Source organism: Anabrus simplex, chromosome 2, assembly GCF_040414725.1.
Source record: "Anabrus simplex isolate iqAnaSimp1 chromosome 2, ASM4041472v1, whole genome shotgun sequence".
Classification (NCBI taxonomy): Eukaryota; Metazoa; Arthropoda; class Insecta; order Orthoptera; family Tettigoniidae; genus Anabrus; species Anabrus simplex.
The window spans coordinates 1,058,684,015-1,058,708,633 of record NC_090266.1 but is presented as its reverse complement, the minus strand read 5'-3'; the positions used below and the strand labels follow the sequence as shown (position 1 = coordinate 1,058,708,633).

The 24,619-nt window shown below is 42.0% G+C and overlaps 1 protein-coding gene across 1 annotated transcript in view; it reads right to left on the bottom strand.

Moving 5' to 3' along the window:
• The window catches only part of mgl (megalin), a 213,688-nt gene extending 209,931 nt beyond the window's left edge, over positions 1 to 3,757 (bottom strand). Inside the window, exon 1 of the mRNA XM_067142002.2 lies at positions 3,642 to 3,757. Coding sequence (XP_066998103.2) covers positions 3,642 to 3,738 — 97 coding nt within the window. The 5' untranslated portion in view covers positions 3,739 to 3,757. The remainder of the gene's footprint in view (positions 1 to 3,641) is intronic.
• Between the last annotated feature and the right edge of the window lie 20,862 nt (positions 3,758 to 24,619).

The following is a 24,619-nucleotide window of genomic DNA, read 5'->3' as shown; positions in this document are numbered from 1 at the left end:
GAGGCACTTAATATTGATATCGTATAGGCCTAAGTACGGCCGTCTCAAAAAATTGCAACAAAATATGTTTACATATATTTATACAGTTTTGCAAAACAGTTGATATCGTGAGCTTAATGTCTGATGTGGAATCCGAACCGCTGGGACGTGACTTTTCATATCAGAAACCCCATATGCATTGGCATGGATTTGAATCGGGTCTGTATGAGATGTAAGCAACTACGCCACTCTGCCGTCACGCCCCCAATGGTTGGAAGCAATTTTATACAATAATACTGGTAAAATTTCATAGGACGGAAGATTGTCGCTACTCTTTCCATATTAATTTTGTCCGACTGGTTGGCTGAATGGTCAGCGTACTGGTCTTCGGTTTAGGAGGTCCCAGGTTCGATTCCCGGCCGGGTCGGGGATTTTAATCGCTTCTGATTAATTCTTCTGGCTCGGGGACTGGGTATTTGTGTCCTTCATAACACTCTCCTCTTCATATTCACACAACACACTACACTACCAACCACCACAGAAACACGCAATAGAGATTACATCCCTCCATACAGGGTTGGCATCAGGAAGGGCATCCGGTCGTAAAACACGACCAAATCAACATGTGCTACCCCACAGGCATGGGAAAAGAAGAAGACATTTCCATATTCATTTTCGATCATTATATTCATGGCGAAGAGCAGAGGTGGGTTGGCCAGAACTTCAAACAAGTTATTATTTAGCAACGGTTATTATTTCGTATGGCTGCTTCTACCCGAGTGCAGCCCTTGTAGGACAGACCCTCCGATGAGGGTGGGCGGTATCTGCCATGTGTAGGTAACTGCGTGTTATTGTAGTGGAGGATAGTGTTGGTGTGTGGTGTGTGAGTTGCAGGGATGTTGGGGACAGCACAAACACCCAGTCCCCGGGCTACTGGAATTAACCAATGAAGGTTAAAATCCTCGACCCGGCCGGGGATCGAACCCGGGACCCTCTGAACCGAAGGTCAGTACGCTGACCATTCAGCCAACGTGTCAGACAGTAACGATGAAAATTGAATATATTTGTTTTCGTGATCTGTCGTAACTCATGCAAATGTTTCACTACCGCTAAAGTGATGTAACAATCACTTTCTGAAATCACGGAATTCAAACCGCGGCTACCTTTGTGAGAAGCCAGCGACGATGTCGCCCGGGTATCATATCATAGCACATAATCACTGCAACTACTCAGAAATGTATAATGCCGCAAAAGTTCAAGATATCCTTGAAGCACGAAATTAACATCTCCATGGAGTTTCGTGGAACTGAAAATAGAAAATCTACACCACATAGTCAATGGACCGCAGTACTCGCGGTGAGTAAAGCCTTCATGCCTGACTGCATTCGGGCAGTTTACCTAGATGCCCACGAGACAACCAGTAACAGAACAATCCACCGCCGAGAGGAGAGCCGGATGTTACAACGCTAAGAGTGACTTGACTCGCGCAATCTAATGAATAACAGCCTGTACCTCCGGCCACGGATGCAAGTTGTTAAGACAACATGCCAAGTGGAAAAATAGTAATTAGCTTCCAGCATTAAGCGGCGGGGACGTTTTATTCATTAACAGATATATGAACGAAATTGATGGTTTATATAAGGGACTTAGGGCGTCTTGTTCGTCAGTCCGATGTACCTATGAGGAATCTCGATATCTCGAACCTACAGTACTCGAATTTCCAGTACCTCGAAATAATTTTAATTTCCCTGTCGTCTATTCTATTCTTCACGTGTATTTATTTCTCTATGGCTCGAAATTCGATTACACGAATTTCTCCACTTCCCGAAGCAAACGTTTCCTCCATAGACGCTGAAAATATTCTGTAACTTGAATTTTGTGCAACATTAACTTTGTAATACGCATTTAAGGTTTGCGTACTACAGTATATCTTATCTGTCCACCCCTGGTGCGTTGACCACAGGCAGTTGGAGCTGTATGAACCCTCTCCTGGATCGTCACTACACCAGACGTCAAATGCACCGACTATTCTTCGATCCTACATACAATCAGTCGAATGTAAATGAAAATACTTTCACAGCATTAACTCTTGTTGAAAACTATGTGGAAGAAAAGAAGCTTGAGAGAGAAAAACATGTTCCTCTACTGTATGTATTCTCTCTTCAACGACTTGCTATAGTAAGTGCTGTAATTAAAATAACAAAATAATTCGAGTTTGTTCTTGTATGGCATTATCAAGCCGTAGTACACGTGATTCGATTACGTGCAATCCTATAAGGCGTGAATTCTCTATATATCGAAATAAAATTCAACCCCCGTGGTGATTCGAGATATCGAGATTCGACTGTACTTCGTATAGCGTGATGATTCAAGAGGCGTTCTTGAAGAGTGGTTACAAATGTGATCGCCCCGAATGGTTTACCACACCAAGAGTTCGCTTTTGATTTACAGTGAACTTCTGTGATCCCCAGCCGAGGCGGTAAAGGCATACTCGACTCGCCGAAAAGACGTTGGTTCGATTCTCTGTCAGGAAGTTAAAACATTCAGAAACGAGATTTCCACTTCTGAAGAGGTACACGGCCTTGAGTTTCACTCAACCTTACAGCATAAATCTTATATAATAAGCGCAGTGACTCATTCTTCATTCACTGCTCTTGGTGCAAGTTAAAAGCCTACTTTGAACATTTTGTGACCCTGATTGTGACCACTTTGCGAAATGTAACTCATATCTCCTATTCAGACACAAATAATATCCGTACCAGCCAAAACTAAACTGTCCATCGCTTTTCGGTACACAAGGAGTAAAATAAATAAATTTCGTGTGGCTATTACTAGCCGATTGCAGCCCTTGTAAGGCAGACCCTCCGATGAGGGTGGGCGGCATCTGCCATGTATAGGTAACTGCGTGTTATTGCGGTAGAGGGTAGTGTTATGTGTGGTGTGAGAGTTGCAGGGATGTTGGGGACATCACAAACACCCAGCCCCCGGGCCACTGGAATTAACCAATTAAGGTTAAAATCCCCGACCCGGCCGGGAATCGAACCCGGGACCCTCTGAACCGAAGGCCAGTACGCTGACAATTCAGCCAACGAGTCGGACACACAAGGAGTTAGTTAATACTATGCAAACAGAGTATCGTGCGGTGCTCATGAATGACATCAAAAGAACACTGTACTTCGCCGACCTCGGAGAGAGAGCTGTACCGGAATTTATTCATTCGTTTATTTATTTATTTATTTATTTATTTATTTATTTATTTATTTAAATTGTGAGTTTCAATCACAGTGTTCATGAGAACGTACTCATCAAATCACTCATCAATGACGCACAAATTGCGTAAAGAGCAAAATGAGACAATCTGAAAAGATTATGATTAATCGATAGGATACCATTTAATCTCATATCATCATCACATCACGAAGTGCTACTGTAACCTATTAACAAACCTAAAATAGCATTAAGATGTCTGTAATTGTGTACAAGAGATGATAGGCCTACATGATTTGAATAGGGTATACGAAGGTATACGAACATTCTTTTTCGAAGACACCGGTGTAAAACACACAGCAATTTAATGACTTCACTTCACTATGAAAGAAGATTCTTCCATAATAATAATAATAATAATAATAATAATAATAATAATAATAATGATTACTTACGACACGACTGGAACTCATCTTCGCCTTTGTCGCAGTCTTTCTGGTAGTTGCACACCAACAACGAAGGAATGCATTTGCCCTCTGGACAATGAAACATGCCTGGAGCACACGTCGTGCCATCTGAAAAAGAACATTTGTATTAGTGTCCCTTTCTATGGAGTTAAAACAACAGTAAAACACACTTCACCTTTCAGAAGATTTTAACAATACCAGGTATAGTGAAGACAACGCAACGACGGATCACAGAACAAAGACGGATCGTTACATCACAGCAAGAAATGGAGAGGAAACCCATACGTGCAGGTTCAGTGAAATGTGCGTAACACTATACTTCATTCCATGTTAAGAAAACAGTATTGCTCTTATGACAACAGGGTTGCCATATCGAACGGCTCTGCTCAACACCATCACGGGTAAACGGCGGCACATCAATTAGTGAAATTCACTATTTAAGTTCAAGATAAAAAGCGGAAGAAACTAAGCTGCAAATTACTTTTATGAAGTAAGGGAGACGGGGAGTTTACAGGAGCTATTTTTAATTTGTACGGAATCGGAGGTATACTATGGCAAGTACAAACCACAGCAATATAAACCAACTCTCATTCAAAACAAGACAATTACGCACTGATTTAAAGTCTAAAAAACACACGCAACAAATAAATACTGTAGATGACTTCCTTACAGAAGTGAGCTGCCGGCGTTTCACCGAGTGAGTGACTACACGAGGCTTGTACCAGAGCAACACAGAAGAAAGAAAATGAAGGGAGGCAACGAAGCAATGGCTGTTCCTGCCATTGTGCTTCCTCCCTACGAATATATTTACGAAAAAGAGAATGTTATGTAGGTAGTTTAATAACTCACGGGCAAAAATGCCTCATCCTTTTTATCTGTCTTTCATAATACATTACAAAGTACAGTATAATATCCCTTAATCACGAGGAGTTATGGGTGTCTCGGAGGGGGGGGGGGGGGGGTGTTTACTTCTTGTAGGTCCATAAGAGCAATACTGCTTTCTTAACGTGGGATGAGCTATAGCAACAATTTCCGGTATCAGTCTACAGACTGGTTTGCATATTGAGTACTCAACACGAAGGCCGGTTGGGTCCTCAACACCTCCGCCATCAGCTGTCATACATTGCGTAGGCGTTAATGAATCAGTGTACTAGAGAAATGTGTTAATTCTCCGTTGCTTTCCTCGCTGAATCTGTGATTGTTACTTTAATTTGCTTTATACCTCACGAACACATAGGTCTCGTGACGATCATGGGATAGGAAAGGCCTAGGAGTGAGAAGGAAGTGACCGTGTTCTTAATTTCATTTCATTTCATTTCATATTCCTCCTATAAAACTAACTCCACGTTATTCAGGAACTTTTCCATGTCGACTGCGGACAGAGATAAACCGACAAAACAATCGTTTCTTAAAATGTGTATTATTTCTGCTTGGAGGTAATACCTTTTCCCACCGGGTGAGGTGGCCGTGCGGTAAGGGGCGCGCAGCTGTGAGCTTTCATCCGGGAGATAGTGGGTTCGAAACCCACTGTCGGCAGCTCTGAAGATGGTTTTCAATGGTTTCCCATTTTCACACCAGGCAAATGCTGGGGCTGTACCTTAATTAAGGCCGCGGCCGCTTCCTTCCCACTCCTAGCTCTTTCCCATCCCATCGTCGCCATAAGGCCTATATGTGTTGGTGCGACGTAAAGCCAATTCTAAAAGTAAAAATGAATCCTTTTCCACATGTCACATTTGTTCTGTAATCATATTATCTAGAAGCGTCCGGCTCCATGGCTAAATGGTTAGCATGCTAGCCTTTGGTCACAGGGGTCCCGGGTTCGATTCCCGGCAGGTCGGGAATTTTAACCATCACTGGTTAACTTCGCTAGCGCGGGGGCTGGGTGTATATGTCGTCATCATTTCATCCTCATCACGACGAGCAGGTCGCCTACGGGCGTTGAATTAAAAGACCTGCACCTGGCGAGCCGAACATGTCCTCGGACACTCCCGGCACTAAAAGCCATCCGCCATTTCATTTCATTTCATTACCTAGAAGCGACGCCTAAGCTTCAACCCTGCCTCAACGTTAAGAAGGGTAACTAACGGTTTATGTCTGGGGAGAATGTGTCTCTCTCGTCTCAAGGAAGTGTGATAAGCTCATTAACATCACCCATGGATAGGCTCGGAGAGTTTGTTCTCTACAACAGCATTTCCCAACCTAACGTATGGATACCCTGAGATACGCGCTAAGCTTATGTCTGGGGAGAATGTGTCTCTCTCGTCTCAAGGAAGTGTGATAAGCTCATTAACATCACCCATGGATAGGCTCGGAGAGTTTGTTCTCTACAACAGCATTTCCCAACCTAACGTATGGATACCCTGAGATACGCGCTAAGCAGTACGGGATCTGAGGAAATTAATCCGTAATGGCGGAAAAAGACGGAAGTCCACAAATCAAATCCACGAAAATTAAAGAGGAACTCCAGTGCATAAAATAAGAAATACCAAACAATTCGGAATTAGAGTCACGTGTTTAAATGTCCGACTCGTTGGCTGAATGGTCAGCGTTGAGGCCTTCGGTTCAGAGGGTCCCGGGTTCGATTCCCGGCCGGGACGGGGATGTTGATCGTGTTTGATTAATTCTTCTGGCTCGGGGACTGAGTATTTTTGTTTGTTCCAACACTTTCCTCTTCATATTCAAACAACACACTACACTACCAGCCACCACAGAAACATGCGACTGGCGTCAGGAAAGGCATCCGACCGTCAAACAGGGCGAAATCCACATGTTCGACACGGTTCGCACCCGCGACCATCGAGATGTGTGAGAAAAGCGGTAGAAGAAATCACGGGTTAAAATATTCATGGAGGCACTGTAAGGCCTGCCTGGAAGCAAACGGTGAACATCTTGAGAATCACTGAAAAGGTAAGCAATGTGTAGGCCTATAACTGGCATCTTTTGAACCCGATTTCAAAAAGCTGAATGCATCGCAGCACTATTAGTGATCTCATTCACAATGTTTCCACTTGCTAGTGAACTAAGCTACAATTATTACGGGTTCTTCACATAACACAAATTATTATTATTATTATTATTATTATTATTAATAATAATAATAATAATAATAATAATAATAAATCAACAGTTCGATAAGTACTTTATCAATATTTAATATGCTTATTTAATATTATGAAATTACATGTGTGCATTTTTTTAATTTTTGTGTTTTAATTTCCCTTTCCCGACTCATTACTTCATTTTTAATATTTCACATTAAGACAAGCACCAATATGAGTATTTAAGAGAAAGGGATACAACTGATAAAAATCGGTTTGAAGCCGGTACACAAGTGTGCTCTAGAATACCAGGAAGTAGCTTCCTATTTAAGCCTGTATCACTAACAAGGAGACCCTCAGTGGTTCAGTCACCGATTTTATTGATACTTCGTGTATTAATAGCAGTTATTAGGTAGATCGAAATGTTGGGGTAATGAAGCGCAGCTTCAATTCAAACTGCTTTTCTGATACACTAAACAGACACAATTCTACCTGAAAAGAGATTCCTTAATGTGCCAGTAAACATCAAGACATGGACATCTCATATTTAAGAGTCTTAAATATGAAACTGGGTGCCAGCAAGTTCCTAACCAACTGAAGTGGTGGTTTCCAAAACTTATTATCCAAGAAACTAACTTAAAATCAAGCAAGTTGGCACGCGATTGGGGTCACGTAGCCGTGAGTTTGCATTCGAGAGACGGTGGGTTCGAACCCGCACTGTTGGCAGACCTTAAAATTGTTTTCCTTAGTTTCTGCATTATCACACGAAGCCAATGCTGGTTGGAGCTGTACCTTAATTAAGGCCAAGGTCGATTCCTTCCCAACCCTAGCCCTAGGAAAGGGCTATCCCATCCTATACCCTCGTCACCACAAGACCTGTCTGTATCGGAGCGGCGTATTACAAAAGAGCAAAGACAAATTAAAACTGGTACTTGTACTTACATATTAAAAGAAATGGAGACATTGTAAGTAAAAATTTATTTCATGACCGAGACGTGATCCCAGTTCAGCAAAACTCCAGATCCGTAGACAAGAACGTTACCACCATACTACCGCTGGCGCGATGGCTGCGAGAGTATAACAAGAATAATTGCCTCACACCATGTACTCTGTAAATGTTAAACGATATGTTCTTGCGAATGGAGTTACGCTTTATTATTTGAACATTAAGTTATACCTAATATCTGCTATTAGTATCAAAATCTGCGACCTGAACGTCTGAGGGTCTCCTTAGAAAAAGCCGTGTAGTCCTACGTCAACGCGATTTATTTAGGAATGAGTTTAATCAGGAGTTAGCTCATCTACTTAAGCCTACTGGGTGTGCAAAATCTTCTGGATCAACTCATTTTCTATGGAGATCGTATAGGTACACGATATCCTCCCACTTTCCGTAAGTAAGTGAAGAAAATTCCGGCAATTGACTGTAGTTGAACTACTTAACTTCATCTTCCTATTTAACATGGCCGTGCGAGTTTGCTATGCAGCTTGGATCACGAAGTTGCGAGTTTGCATTTGGGGGGTTAGTGGGTTCGAACCCCACTGTCGGCAGCCTTGAAGATGGTTTTCCTTGGTTTCCCATTTTCATACCAGGAAAATGCTGGGCTGTGACTTAACTAGGCCCACAGCCGCTTATTTCCTAGTGCTAGGCATGTCCTGTCCCATCGTCGCTACGAGATATGTGTGTTCGTGCGACGTGAAACAAAATATAATAATAATGACAGTAATAGTGTCCGCCTCTGTGGTGTAGTGGTTAGTGTGATTAGCTGCCACCCCTAGAGGCCAGGGTTCGATTCCCGGCTCTGCCACGAAATTTGAAAAGTGGTACGAGGGCTGGAACGGGGTCCACTCAGCCTCGGGAAGTCAACTGAGTAGAGGGGGGTTTGATTCCCTCCTCAGCAATCCTGGAAGTGGTTTTCCGTGGTTTCCCACTTCTCCTCCAGGCAAATGCCGGGATGGTACCTAACTTAAGGCCACGACCGCTTCCTTCCCTCTTCCTTGTCTATCCCTTCCAAACTCCTCATCCCCCCACAAGGCCCCTGTTCAACATAGCAGGTGAGGCCGCCTGGGCGAGGTACTGGTCATCCTCCCCTGTTGTATCCCCAGACACAGAGCCTGAAGCTCCAGGACACTGCTCTTGAGGCGGTAGAAGTGGGATCTTTCACTGAGTCCAAGGGAAAAACCGACCCTGGAGGGAAAACAGATTACGAACGATCGAACGAACGATAGTAATAATATGATGATAATAAAAGTATGGCATTACAATTAGGTTCGAATGAAACTGTCAGTTATATAAATACGGTAATTTTGCATGAGAGGTGTGTGGTAGATGAATGCTATCGTCAGTGGATTGTGGATTGTCCCAGCAGGTGAACGAAGGACTTTCTTTTTTTCATCCTTATTTTGCGGTTTCCACTTAAAACTAAAGATATCGTAACTGATGATCACTGCAAGCTTCCCTGCTTCACATTACGAGAATGGGAAAAAGACTACGTTTGTTCAATGGTGGCATAGTAATTTAACAATATATTTGACTAATGACAAATTCTATTGTTGTTACTTCATTTCAGGAAAATAAAGAAGCCTCGTGAAAAGTGTCTGTGCAAATCTGTATAGCTGTAAATGTTGCTTTTAGGGTATATTATTACCCTTCACTGCATTTCGTCACAGTAGTTATAAATACGACGCCTGTCGTGCATCTGCCCTCCCTTTGTAATTGGTGTGATGTAAACCCTATCTGTATGCCACTGATCAGTTTGGCACACTCCAGCTATAACTGTCTTAAACTGGCAGTCGTAATTAAGTTTAAAGCCTTGGAGACAGGAAACTAGGAAGAGTCAGTTGGTTGTGGTGGTAACTTCAGCTAATGAAGAACGGATAACTAAAGAAGCAGATCTAACTGCCCAACTAATTTCTACCGAACGAGTTGGCTGCATGGTATAGGTCAAGTAGCTATAAGCTTGCATTCGGGAGGTAGTCGGTTCGAATGCCACTATCGGCAGCCCTGAAGAAGGTTTTCGGCGGTTTCCCCATTTTCACACCAGGCAAATGTTGAAGCTGTGTCTTAAGGCCACGACTGCTCCCTTTTCAGTCGTAGCTTTTTGCTATCCCATCATCGCCGAAGACCTATCTCGGTGCGACGTTAAGCCACTAGCTAAAAATATACTATATTTTGTCAAAAAGCAAAAAGCGTCAAGAGTCCTGAACGACACTTTGTAATTGCTTTTATTGTTTATTATTTTAGAGGCTAAATCAATCAATCAATCAATCAATCAATCAATCAATCAATCAATCAATCAATCAATCAATCAATCAATCAATCAATCAATCAATCACTACTGATCTGCATTTGGGGCAGTCGTCCAGGTGGCAGATTCCCTATCTGTTGTTTTTCTACCCTTTTCTTAAATGATTGCAAAGAATTTCGAAATTTACTGAACATCTCTCTTAGCAAGTTATTCCAATCCCTAACTCCCCTTCCTATAAACTAATATTTGCCCCAATTTGTCCTCTTAAATTCCGACTTTATCTTCACATTGTGATCTTTCCTACTTTTAAAGACACCACTCCAACTTATTCGTCTACTAATGTCATTCCACGCCATCTCTCCACTGACAGCTCGGAGCATACCACTTAGTCGAGCAGCGCGCCTACTTTCTCCCAAGTCTTCCCAGCCCGAACTTTGCAACATCTTTGTAACGCTACTCTTTTGACGGAAATCACCCAGAACAAATCGAGCTGCCTTTCTTTGGATTTTTTCCAGTTCTTTAATCAAGTTATCCTGGTGAGTGTCCCATACACTGGAATCATACTCTATTAGGGGTCTTACCAGAGACTTATATGCCCTTTCATTTACAACCTTACTGCAACCCCTAAACACCCTCATAACCATGTGCAGAGATCTACATCCTTTATTTACAATCCCACTTATGCGATTACCCAATGAAGATCTTTCCTTATATTAACACCTAGGTAGTTACAATGATCCCCATAAGGAACTATCACCCCATCAACGCAGTAATTAAAACAGATTACTTCTATTGGTGAAATTTACAACCTGACTTTTAACCCCGTTTTATCATCATACCATTGCCTGCTGTCCATCTCACACATTATCGAGGTCATTTTGCAGTTGTTCACAATCTTGTAACTTATTACTCTATACAGAATAACATCATCCGCAAAAAGCTTTATCTCTGGTTTCACTTCTTTACTCGCATCATCTATATATATAACAACTTGTCCTGACTGACCGACTGACTGACTAACTGACTGACTGATTCATCATCGCCGAGCCAAAACCACTGGACATAAAGAAATGAAATTTTGGGGACACATTTATATTACAATGTAGGTGCTCACTAAGGGAAGATATTTGGATATTCCGATATTCCGTCGCTAAGGGGGTGAAAAGAGGGGGGGGGTGAATTTTTAAAATGAGTATCTATATCTCGAAAACTGAACAGTTTAAAGACATGGAAATTGGTATTTGGAATCTCCTTTGAAAATAAACACTTATTTTTTTGTTTTTGAAATTCCACTTACGGGGGTGGTGTAGGTGAAGGGAGGTGAACTTACTTGAATTCTTTTTATGGGAATACTTACACATCAACATCTGAAGATGTTACAGTCCTGAACAGTTTTATTTGGAATCTCCTTTAATAATAAAGAAACGCGTAATTTGTTTTTGTAAAACCTACTTGGAGGGGGAGGGGGATTTACAAGACTGACAATGGGGGTGATTTTCTAAAAATGAGTATATCTCAAAATCGGAACAAGTTACAGACGTAAAAATGGGCATCTTTAATCTCTTTTAAAAATAAAGTAACACACACTTTTTGTTTTCAAAAAATCACTTGGGGGATAAAAAAGACTGAAAGAGGGGTTGAATTTATTTTTATTAGGATAATGGTATCTCAAAATCTGAAGATATTACAGGCGTGGAAATTGGTATTTGAAATCTCCTTTAAAAATAAAGTAACACGTATTTCTTGTTTTCGTAAAATCCACTTAAAGGGGATGTAAAAAGGACTGAAAAGGGGTTGAATTCTTTTTATGAGGATACCTATATCTCAAAAAAATGAAGATGTTACAGACAAGAAAAGTTGTATATGGAATCATCTTTAAAAATAAAGAAACATACATTATTTTGTTTTCGGAAAATCCAATTATGGGTGGGTAAATGAACTGAAAACTGAGTTTAATTCTTTGAATGAGGATACTTATATCACAAAAACGAAGGATGCTACGGGCGTAAAAATAGGTATTTGGAATCTTTTTTTTTTTTGCTAGGGGCTTTACGTCGCACCGACACAGATAGGTCTTATGGCGACGATCGGATAGGAAAGGCTTAGGAGATGGAAGGAAGCGGCCGTGGCCTTAATTAAGGTACAGCCCCAGCATTTTCCTGGTGTGAAAATGGGAAACCACGGAAAACCATTTTCAGGAATCTTCTTTAAGAATAAACGAACACGCATATTTGTTTGGGGGGGGGGAGAGAATCAACTTAAGGGGGATGTAAAAGGAGATTAATTTTTTTTATGGGGATACAAGTAAGAAGTGGACTTAAATTAATACAGCGTTAAAGGGTTTTGACTGAGGGATGAGGAATGATTACAAAAAATATATGTTTATATAAAACTGTTTGAATTACGAAGTTAAAATGTCAAATGATATCCTAGGTCTTAAATAACAGATTATATGAAACAAATTTAACCCCTCAGAGAGTTAAGTGGGGTTTAAGATCCGAAAACAAATATATGAATTCCTTCCTCCGAAACGGTTTAACGTACCGGTACGAAGACAAAATTCCAAGTAGCGGTATATATTTTAAATCTTAGGTGAGAAATAGGAAATATTTTTAAACTTTCCACAACTAAAGTGTCAAATGAGGTTAGCTCCATTTACTAAAGTATTTATCCCTTCAAAACCGTTTGGCGTACAAAGTTGTGATTTTACGAGAAGGGTCTTCTTTTATGTCCTAGATGTAAAATACCGTATACTTCAAAACATTTCTCCTCTAATAGGTTTAGATAGTTGCTCATTCTCAAAAACACAATATTGATTCTTCCGAAACCGTTCCAGGCACGAACATAACTTTTTTATGTGGGTGGTCTGCTATATCCTAGATGTTAATAAATATTTCAAAACATTCAGCCCTAAAAAGTATTCATTCCTCCATTACTGTTCGACGTACAAAATCAAAATTGCACAGGTTGGTCGCTTTTACGTCCTAGATGTTAAATCAGTTTTGCTTTTAAACATTCAAATTCTTCCGTACGAGGTTCAAGTGAGTGGTGGATTATAAAATAATCATTCCCCCAACACCGTTTGACTTACGAACTGAGGACGTATTTTACAGGCTCAGCTGACAGTGGACTCTCCAAAATGTAAAACTTTGAATAATAACTTTCATTTTAAAGCCGTAGCGAAGCACGGGTTTCTTACTAGTATATGGGGGTGAGGGTGGGGGAAGTACTGATCAAGGGGTTGAATTCTTTTTATGGGGATACTTATGTATATCTCAAAAACCGAAGATGTTACAGATGTGGGAATAGGTATTTGGAATCTCCTTTTTGGCTATTTGTTTTACGTCGCACCGACGCAGATAGGTCTTATGGCGACGATAGGATAGGAAAGGTTTAGGAATGGGAAGGATGCAGCCGTGGCCTTAATTAAGATACAGCTCCAGTATTTGCCTGGTGTGAAAATAGGAAACCACGGAAAACCATCTTCAGGGATGCCGACAGTGGGGTTCGAACCCACTGTCTCCCGGATGCAAGTTCAGAGCTGCGCGCCCCTAACCGCACGGTCAACTCGCCCGGTAGGAATCTCCTTTAAAAATAAAGGAACATGTATTTATTTTTTCGACTTGAGAGAAGACTGTTTCTCACATGTACAGTTCTGTGTCGCATGTCGTCTTAGCCCCAAGAGGTAATACCACAAACATGGTTTAAAAAGAATTTCTGGGGTAAATGAAACTCAATTTTTTGGTGAGTTTTTATACTTTAGGAATTTTCAGATAATGTCTTAGTACAATGCCGAGGAATGATTACTTTGATCAAATTGCGAAATCCACGCGAGCGAAGCCGCGGGTAATTGTTAGTTTATATATATATATATATATATAAGAAAACAAAGGTCCAATAATACTGCCTTGTGAAATTCCCCTCTTAATTATTACAGTGACATTCAGAGCATGACTAGTGCATCTGAGTGTTATGAAAGGTGCTGCTCATAGGGTCAGTCGTGCTGCAATAGTACTTTCTGACCCAGTGAGGAATGCAATGGGAAACTACCTCACTCCTCATCTTGCCTAGTACGCCTCATGTTGGTGCTGCCATTGGTTTTTGGGGTTTCCTTATAACCGCATAACCTTTGGTGGTGCTATTTGAGGATCCAACCAGCCTCTGGGCTGATGACCTAACAGACAGACAGAATTATTACAGGGTCAGATAAAACTTCGCCTACTTTTCGTGAACTTATAAGGGTTATTAAGCCATTTCTATCGCAAAACCCTAAGATAAGTAGTGGGGTCTGATTAGATGAGCATTTTGATTTGGAATGAGTGTACCGCTAGCGTGCTATACGGAGAATAAACATTTACATTTCTTTCTTTCTTTCTTTCTTTCTTTCTTTCTTTCTTTCTTTCTTTCTTGGTCACGGTCAAAGTATGCTTACTACAGTTAAATAAGCGAAATAGTACATGAAGTCAAGTGGAGCAGAAATCGTGTGATGAGAAGGGACGTGACTGTCATACTACGAATGTGATCGCAATAGCCACACGAAATAATATTTCTTTTTATTTGCTTTACGTTGCACCGACACAGATAGATCTTATGGCGACGATGGGATAGGAAAGGCCAAGGAATGTGAAGGAAGCGGCCGTGGCATAATTAAGGTACAGCCCCAGCATTTGCCTGGTGTGAAAATGGGAAACCACGGAAAACCATCTTCAGGGCTGCCGGCAGTGAGGTTCGAACCCACTATCTCCCAGATGCAAGCTCACAGCCGCGCGCCACCAACCGCACGGCCAACTCGCCCGATAATAATAATAATAATAATAATAATAATAATAATAATAATAATAATAATATCGGGACGTTCCCGAGTACTTAGGGTAAGAGGCAGGCTCACTACCCAAAGGCCCGGGATTATAACCTGGATCTGAGGGCTGGTTCGAGGTCCACTCAGCCTACGTAAGAATAGCTGAGGAGCTATTTATGGTGAGATAGCGGCCCCGGTCTAGAAAGCTATGCACAGCGGCCGAGAGGATTCGTCGCGATGATCACGCGCTATCTAGCTACCAGCAGACTTTCGGACTGAGCAACGGTCGCTTGGTAGGCCAAGGTCCATCAAGGCTCTAACGTTATGGATTTTATTATTATTATTATTATTATTATTATTATTATTATTATTATTATTATTATTGCCTCCGTGGCTCACGCGGCAGCGCGCCGGCCTCTCACCACTGGGTTCCGTGTTTCAAATCCCGGTCACTTCGTGAGAAATTTTGTGCTGGACTAAGCGGAGACGGGAGAGGTTTCCCCTGCCATCTTTCATTCCAGCAACACTCTCCAATATGGTTTCATTTCATTTCATCTGGCAGTTAATCACTGGAGTGCGACAGGCTTCGGCAGCCGGCACAATTCATATCCTCCCCAATAGATGGGGGCTTCATTCATTCCATTCCAGACCCGGTCGAATGATTGAAACAGGCTGTGGAAGATGTTTTACTTCCCACCAACTACTTCTACGGTTTTCGAGGACACCGAGGTGCCAGAACTTTTCTCCACATAGTTCCTTTACGTGCCAGTATTATTAGTGAAAGGAAGTGCTTATCATTCTGCACAGTATGTGTGAATGTGTTCTGACAACTTTTACTATTGAGATACAGTATCTGTAGTAGTGCGAGATTATATGGAAGAAAAAAAATGAAATGGCGTATGGCTTTTAGTGCTGGGAGTGTCCGAGGACAAGTTCGGCTCGCCAGGTGCAGGTCTTTTGATTTGACGCCCGTAGGTGACCTGCGCGTCGTGATGGGGGATGAAATGATAATGAAGAAGACACATACACCCAGCCCCCGTGCCAGCGAAATTAACCAATGATGGTTAAAATTCCCGAACCTGCCGAGAATCGAACCCGGGACGCCTGTGACCAAAGGCCAGCACGCTAACCATTTAGCCATGGAGCCGGACTATATGAAAGAGAAGTCTCGTTACTCAAAATGCGATATTTTCTGGGCACGTATCTGAAGGATACTTTATATTTAGGATAAATCTTTAAGATCCTCGACTGAATAACTGTTTGGTTCTGGTTTGTTTTTTTCTGTTTTGTTTTTTTCAGTGTCCGCTTCGTATTCCCATTAAATAAGTAAGACCAACACTTAAGTAACACCATGTGTCTGCAATAAGAAGTATTACGTTAGATACTGCATCTTTTTGTAGCCTTGAAGGAGAAATAGTCAACTTCTGACCATCGACAGGGAAGCTGAAGGCCTTGTAGTAGCAGTAGAAGGAAAGGAAATTTTATTGCATGATAATTTGGTGCTGTCAGTACCAAGCAATGGGCAGAATCACATCATTAACTTAAAAGATAACTCTGTTCATTACTGGAAATAGCCTGCCATGTCTATTCTCCATCAACTGAAATCAAACGTACTATCATTACTTTACAGAAGTACAGGAACGACAAACTTCAGGTGTTGTATGCATAGTGACGCTGAATTCGATAGTACATCAGCTGTAAGTATACCAGAGACTGTCAGTTTAACTCCTGCCGAAGGCATGGTTTAATGTATTGTTTTCCAATAATGTTATTGGTTTTACTTCCCACCAACTACTTTTACGGTTTTCGTGGACACCGAGGTGCCAGGATTTTTTTTTTCCCCACAGGAGTTCTTTTACGTGTCAGTAAATCTACCGACACGAGGCTGGTGTATTGGAGCACCGGAATGAGCTGGAATGGAACTCGCAAAGTCAAGCTCAGAAGGCCAGCTACCCAGCCCATTTTTAAATAAGTTCTTGAGCTCATGGCTTATGGCTTATGACTAATTGCTCCAAATGTTATAATAAAATGACCTGACAGTGTTCGAAGCATATGACAACTGAAACCCCTGGTATGGCTTTAAAAATATTCAAATCCAAATATTATGTTTAAATAGTATTATAACAATGCACGTCCATCTTAGGCACGAGTCGGCATGACATAATCGACGTAAGTTCGAAGTAGGATTCGAGTAGTGACACGGGTGTCGTTTTGTACATCGAGAGTTCTGAAAACCGAGCGAGTTGGGCGTGCGGTTAGGGGCGCGAGGCTGCGAGCTTACATCCGGGAGATAGTGGGTTCGAATCCCACTGTCAGCAGCCCTGAAGATGGTTTTCCGTGGTTTCCCATTTTCACAACAGGCAAATACTGAGGCTGTACCTTAATTAAGGCCACGGCCGCTTCCTTCCAACTACTAGGCCTTTCCTATCCCATCGTCGCCATAAGACCTATCGCGATAAGACCTGCGCGTCGTAATGAGGATGAAATGATGATGAAGACACATCCACCCAGTCCCCGCGCCAGCGGAATTAACCAATTATGGTTAAAATTCCTGACCCTGCCGGATATCGAACCCGGGACCCCTGTGACCAAATGCCAGCATAGGCTATCCATTTAGCCATGAAGCCGGACAGGGTCACATTATAGGCAGAGGACCAATATTAGGAAATTTAAAAAAAGAAATGTATAGACTGTAAATATATGTTGTGAAGCGGCTTCATTTGACCTTAAGAATGACAACAATTAGTTAACATCATTTGCATCAGAAGGCTTAATTATAATACAATATCCCATAACGGGCCCAGATAATGGGAAAAGCACCTGTAATATGAAATCAGATTGAAAAAAAAAAAAAAAACCACACACGAGTATGGAATAGCAGGTAATCCACTTTTAAACTCCCGTAACATTGAGCATGATTGATCGTGTATTAATGTAATCTTCTGTGATCGGTTCAATTTTGAAATGAGCTCTGGTCGCCACACACAAGCATTTTGAAGCTGAATAGCCCGCAGCAATTACGAGCTTTGAGAGATGATTAGTTAAAATGGAATTGTTGCGCACGTAACTCCGTTGAAATGGAGACAGTCGAAATTTCGAACATTGGAACCGATAACAACAACAACAACAACAACAAGTATCTGTCTCTAGTCAATTAAATAATAGAGATCTGGTTTGAGGACAGAGTTGTCATTATTCCAATAGTGGTGGGAGCAGTAGGACAAATTCTCGCCCAGCTGTACGATGCAGTCCGGCTCCATGGCTAAATGGTTAGCGTGCTGGCCTTTGGTCAAATGGGTCCCGGGTTCGATTCCCGGCAGGGTTGGGAATTTTAACCTTAGCTGGTTAATTTCTCTGGCACGGGGGCTGGGTGTATGTGTGGAACTTGTCCTCGGACACTCCCGGCACTAAAAAGCCATACTTTACTTCATTTGTACGATGTACTTCATCAGCCAAAGCGTAACAAGAACATCTAGCCTATATTGAACTGCAGAAAGTTTTAGAAACCGGCAGCATAAGTGGAAAGTGCTAAACAGGTATTTGAAGGATCCCGCTTAATGCAATAATAATAATAATAATAATAATAATGATAATAATAATAATTAATTAATTAATTAATTAATTAATTAATTTCGTGTGGCTATTTTTAGCCGAGTGCAGCCCTTGTAAGGCAGACCCTCCGATGAGGGTGGGCGGCATCTGCCATGTGTAGGTAACTGCGTGTTATTGTGGTGGAGGATAGTGTTATAATAATAATAATAATAATAATAATAATAATAATAATAATAATAATAATAATAATAAAACGAGGTCGAGAGGCTAGTCGCAAATAGAGGATTCTAGAGGCGCTTAGTTAATTCACAGAGACTTACAAACCGAATGCCGAAAGGTAGAACAGTCTATAATGAAAATGTATACTTTCGAGTTCACGACTGACCCAGAAATGTTTACTAAAATCTGCATTTCAAATTATCAAACGAACAGTCTTCTTCTTCTTCCGCCGCCCCCCCCCCCACATATGTGGGGTTGCGTGTGCGAACTGTGTAGCACATGCCGATTTGGCCCTGTTATACGGCCGGATGCCCTTCCTGATGCCAAATTCATCAAATGAAGAGTGTGATGATAAAATGTGCTGTTACCATGACAACAAGTGTCTCACATTACAATATCCACACATACATTAGGATCCTTTCTTAATGGTTCAACTTTTGGCAGAACTTCACGGGTCTAAAGCACTTCCATTTGCATTATCACTCTTCAAAACACTTTAGAGTTGTGGCTTGAACAAGCCCAGGTATGAACGCACCATTTCACGGCTTTGGACAATGAGGCTATTGCGAGTGCGCGCGCGCGAAACTTTAAAGCTACCAGCAGCTTGTGGTTTAGCGCCATGAATAACACAGTAGTGGAGCAGTCTTATTTAACGCACGTCCTTCCTGCCTGCCTGCGGTCCACCATTAGCAGGACCTCGTCAGCGAATAGGACAATAAATTACGAGAATGAGAGCACAAACTGAACTGTTCAGTGTAAATAGGAGATCTGTAAGAGTTCTCAGCCATAGCAACAACCAGTTTCCAGTTCTGGGAAAACATCAAATGTTTCAGAATAGTCATATCCATCGTTATGTTGATCAAAGGTCGCTAATCTCGACATTCATTCGCTAGAATTATTCTTAATAATAATAATAATAATAATAATAATAATAATAATAATAATAATAATAATAATAATAAAACACAGCCATCTCCGTAAAGAACTTGAGGGCCCAGAGAGGAGTGGAAGGTAAAGGAGTCCTTATTCATAACCTAGGCATTATGTAAGATGCCAGGTCGCCTTTGCCACTAGATATTAGCCAGACACTAATTTCTTGGTGTAGGCTAAATTAACTTCAGTCCTGTGCTTCAAATGTGGAAATGGCGTTCCTAACTTTTTCGTCTTCCTGACGAAAAATCGAACCCACGTCCTTCGGGACGAACCTATTACTACTTTTTTTTCTAGAGTGTTGTACGGAGTGGAGATTTGGGGAATTGAAGAGAGGGTCGATTCACTTGATACAATCACGAGTAGATTTGGTAAAATAATTATGGGTCTACCCAGTCGTTCAGCTAACTGTGGGGTGAGAATGATGTGCAAAGATGTAAGTCTGCAAGCGGATATTATTAAAAGGATAATAAAGTACTGGCTGAGACTGAAGCTGCAAGAAGGGGGTGAAGTATTACAGATAGCATATCAACACCAAATGAAACATCAGAACCAAGGATACTGGGTGGATGGGGTACGGAACATTTTGGAAACGAATGGGATATTACTGGAAAAGGGACTGTATAGAGAAGATGAGAATATGTAAAAAAATAGTCCTAAGAGTTAAGGATATTGAAAAGCAAAGTATTGCTGCACAATGTAGAAGTAAGAGGTCATTAGAAGAATTTTGTAACGTAAGTGGGAGAATGAGGTTAAACGTAGAGATAATAACAAAAAAGGCAATGAGGCGTATAATATGGTGGTTAATGGGGATACATAGAAATAAAGCATACAAAAAAAAAACAGATGAAAATAAATGTTTACTATGTTCTGAAGATATGGTATGGGCACACCTTATAAAAGATCGTTCAATGACAAAGCAAATACGAGAGAAATTTATAGATGAGGAGGATGTAAGGAAAATTGAGAACGAGAATCAGCTGTATACAATTGTAAAGTTATTGAACAGAGAATGGATGCAAAATTATTTAACATTATTAGGGGAATGTTGAGTACGAAGCTGAGGGAAGGAAAGGATGTGATACATGTCAGCCAGGAACTGAATTGTACCTAAGGTAACCTAGACAATATAACTCCGTCGAAGTCTAGAGCCATTAGGTACGTAGGCTTAAGGTATAGCATGGATCTACCTTGTAGTAGTTCTATTAGTCTGCCGTATTGCCGAATACTAATTTTCATTTTTCCCTTTTTTCAATAGTCCGTAAAGGCAATATTGAGATTCTTTGAGGTTTTGTTCATAACCTGAAATATATATTAACATTCATTGATGTTTCGGTTTTTCTTTCAAAGTGCCATCTATCAACGCAACTTTAACATTCAGTTCAGGTTATTCTTTCTCTGCTCAATTTCTAATCATCTGTGTTTATACTAATATTCACTGAATGTACCATTTATTAACACAATTTCAATAGTTATCTCCGATTACTCCTAATTTTGTATACTGCATGTATCACAAATTATGAAACGGTTACAATAAACAATACCCTCTCCCTAATCTATGGTTTTCGAGATTAAGGGAGACGGGTATCTTTGATTTTGACTTTACTACACTTTTTTGGTAGTGGTATAACGTCGCACTAATACACCGAAGGTTTTCGGCGACGTATGGATGGGAAAGGGCTGGAATTGGGAAGGAAGCGGTCACGGACTTATGGTATTGCCCCAGCATTTGCCTGGTGTGATAAATATTCAGGGCTGTCTACGGTGGGATTCGAATCCACTATCTCCCGAATGCAAGTTCACAGCTACACGACGCTTACTGCAGGGCCAACTCTCGTGGTCTTATTATTATTATTATTATTATTATTATTATTATTATTTAAAAACCCACGGTTTAGTACATAACATACAGGTCACAGTCACTCCCAATTCCTTGCTCCAGTTAATGACAACTATATGCATCAGTAAAGACACAACATCGTCATAGTTTGTCTGATAAAATTTGACATACAGTAAGTACACAGGACTGACGATCACGAAGTACAAAATAACAAAAAGTTGAATTTCTATTGGTTTTAAGCTCATAGGTACCTTACAGAAGGTAAAAGTTCTGGGAGTTTCTACTGTGCCGGTTGGGGTACAGGAATTCAAAGAATCTAGCAGTTCAAGTGACTGCTGATGCGGTGATGACCACGATATGACCTCCAGTTTTTCGTCCAATCCGTATAAGGGAACGTGACTTTTCACATCAAAACTTTCACATGTATTGCCTGAAATACGACCGTGACCATCTTAGTGAGTGACGATGACACTAGGCTGAAAGAACCCCCGCTCTAAATTCAGCCGAAAATGGTGGTGGTGGCGGCGGCGGCGAATGTCATCGTTTTACTGGGCTTTGTTATTGCCACCACGTGATGCGAATTATGATAAACTGGAAATTAAAAGAGATGCATGCTAATTTCATGGTATCGGACTCTGCCCCGGGACGCTGCCCCTCGTGAGGTTTGGTACGGGATTCATTCAGTTTCGCGAATTCAACTGAGTAGACTTAGGTTAAAATCGGTATTCTTGGCCAACCTCGAAATAGTTTTCCGTGTTTTTTTTTTTTTTTCCATTTCAACTCCGGCCAAAGTGGAGGACCCAATACGCCGTTCGTTCCAAATCCCAGATTATCCATTTCTAATTTCCATTCTTGAAATGCCCTCATTAGACTTAGAGGGCACGGGAGCTTGGCCGAAGAGCCAATCCTCCACCTCGATGTAAGCCAAAATTAAGTGGAATTTTTAAAATTCTGCTTATGGCAACGATGGGACAGGAAAGGGCTAGGAGTGAAATGAAGTTGCCGCGGCCTTAAAAAGGCACAGCCCCAGCATTTTCCTGATGTGGAAGTGGGAAACCATTGAAACCATCTTCAGGGCTGCTGACAGTGGGGTTCGAATCCACTATCTCCCGGATGCAAGCTCAAAGCTGCGCGCCGCTAACCGCACGGCCAACTCGCCCGGTCAGAGGAATTCAAGACACTGTCTGACAACAGTACTGAGGTGAGGAACCGCCCCGCTACGCATCCCCACCGCGTCCGAGAAAATCGGCGGAACGCGGCGGGTAAATGTGAAAGACAAAGCAATACAGAGAAAGGAAAGAATCCCTTCAACAATGAGGATCGTGGGTCTTCGATACGTGCAGGAGCCAAAAGAGGCAGATTGGAAAGAAATGACACGCTCTAAACCCACCGGAAGTAAGTAAAACGGACTGCTACTAACTAGCCTAACCAGTAGTAATACTGCAGTGGCCGGCAAGTTTCGTGCTCTGGACGTCATGTCAATCTCTGGGTACTGAGCGCGACTAATAGTGCGCTCCATTCTTCTTGAGACAGTATGGTGGCAGTATAAATTGTCCTCAACCGATTAGAAATTTCAGTCTATGACATTGACAATGATAAGAGCCTCCGCGGCTCAGGCGAAAGCGCGCCGGCCTCTCAACGCTGGGTTCCGTGGTTCAAATACCAAGTCACTGCATATGAGATTTGTGCTGGACAAAACGGAGGCGAGACAGGTTTTTCTTCGGGTATTCCGGTTTTGCCTGTCATCTTTCATTCAAATTTCAATTCATTTCATCTCTCAATCATTAATCATTGCAGCCGGCACAATTTCTATCCTCGCCGCCTCATGGGGTGTTATTTTCACGGAGACTTCATTCGTTCCTGACTCGGTCGAATGACTGGAAACAGGCTGTGGATTTTCACATAGAGAATGATAATTTCGTTCATGAAAACTGAACGATACGATCGAGATAAATTAATGCAGCAAAATGCCATGCTTCTTCTTCTTCTTTATCTGTTTACCCCCCAGGGTCGGTTTTTCCCTCGGACTCAGCGAGAGATTCCTCCTCTACCGCCTCAAGGCAGTGTCCTGGAGCTTCAGACTCTGGGTCGAGGGATTCAACTCGGGAGGATGACCAGTACCTCGCCCAGGCGGCCTCACCTGCTATGCTGAACAGGAGGCTTGCGGAGGGATGGGAAGACTGGAAGGGATAGACAAGGAAGAGGGAAGGAAGCGGTCGTGGCCTTAAGTTAGGGACTATCCCGGCATTTGCCTGGAGGAGAAGTGGGAAACCACGGAAAACGACTTCCAAGATGGCTGAGGTGGGAATCGAACCCACCTCTACTCAGTTGACCTCCCGAGGCTGAGTGGACCCCGTTCCAGCCCTCGTACCACATTTCAAATTCCGTGGCAGAGCCGGGAATCGAACCCGGGTCTCCGGGGGTGGCAGCTAATCACACTAACCACTACACCACAGAGGCGGACAAATGTCTTGCTTTGTAATTATTTAATGTGCTTACAGAAGCACGAAATACATAATATCGCTAAATGTAGAAACTTTATCATATGTAAATGAGGCTGTGAAACTGCTGTGAACATATTTTGAACAGTAGCCTACTACCCGTGAGCGTTTGCAGAAATACGACTCCACCGCTCGATCTGCCATGTTCTTTCCGCTTGACTGGCTCTTACGTCTGCCGGCCACTGTAGTAGCCTACCGTGTATCGGTGTCCGACTCCATGGCTAAATTGTTAGCGTGCTGGCCTTTGGTCACATGGGTCCCGGGTTCGATTCCCGGTAGGGTCGGGAATTTTAACCATCATTGGTTAATTTTGCTGGCACAGGGGCTGGGTGTATGTGTTGTCTTCATAGTAATTTCATCCTCATCACGACGCGCAGGGAGTCGTATCATAAGACCTGCAGCTGGCGAGCCGAACATGTCCTCGGACACTTCTTTTCCTATCGCTTTTCCCCACACCTGTGGGGTCGGGGGTGCGAACTGCGTAGCACATGTGGATTTAGCCCTGTTTTACGGCCGGATACCCTTGCTGATGCCAACCCTATATGGAGGGATAATCACTATAGCGTGTTTCTGTGGTGGTTGGTAGTGTGGTAAGTTGTCTGAATATGAAGAGGAGACCCGGCACTAAAAGCCAAACGCCATTTCATACTGTGTATCGATAGTACCTGCTATAATAGAGCCGAACAGTTCCTTCCACTCCAATGACATGATTAATTAAGTGCAGTATATATCCTATAAACTCATTAGCACTGTCACGTGCATGTGCTCGACTGTATTTCAATGTGTAAGAAAATATCCGAGAAGATAACAATGGAAATTAGATTCTATTCAGCATAAAATAAA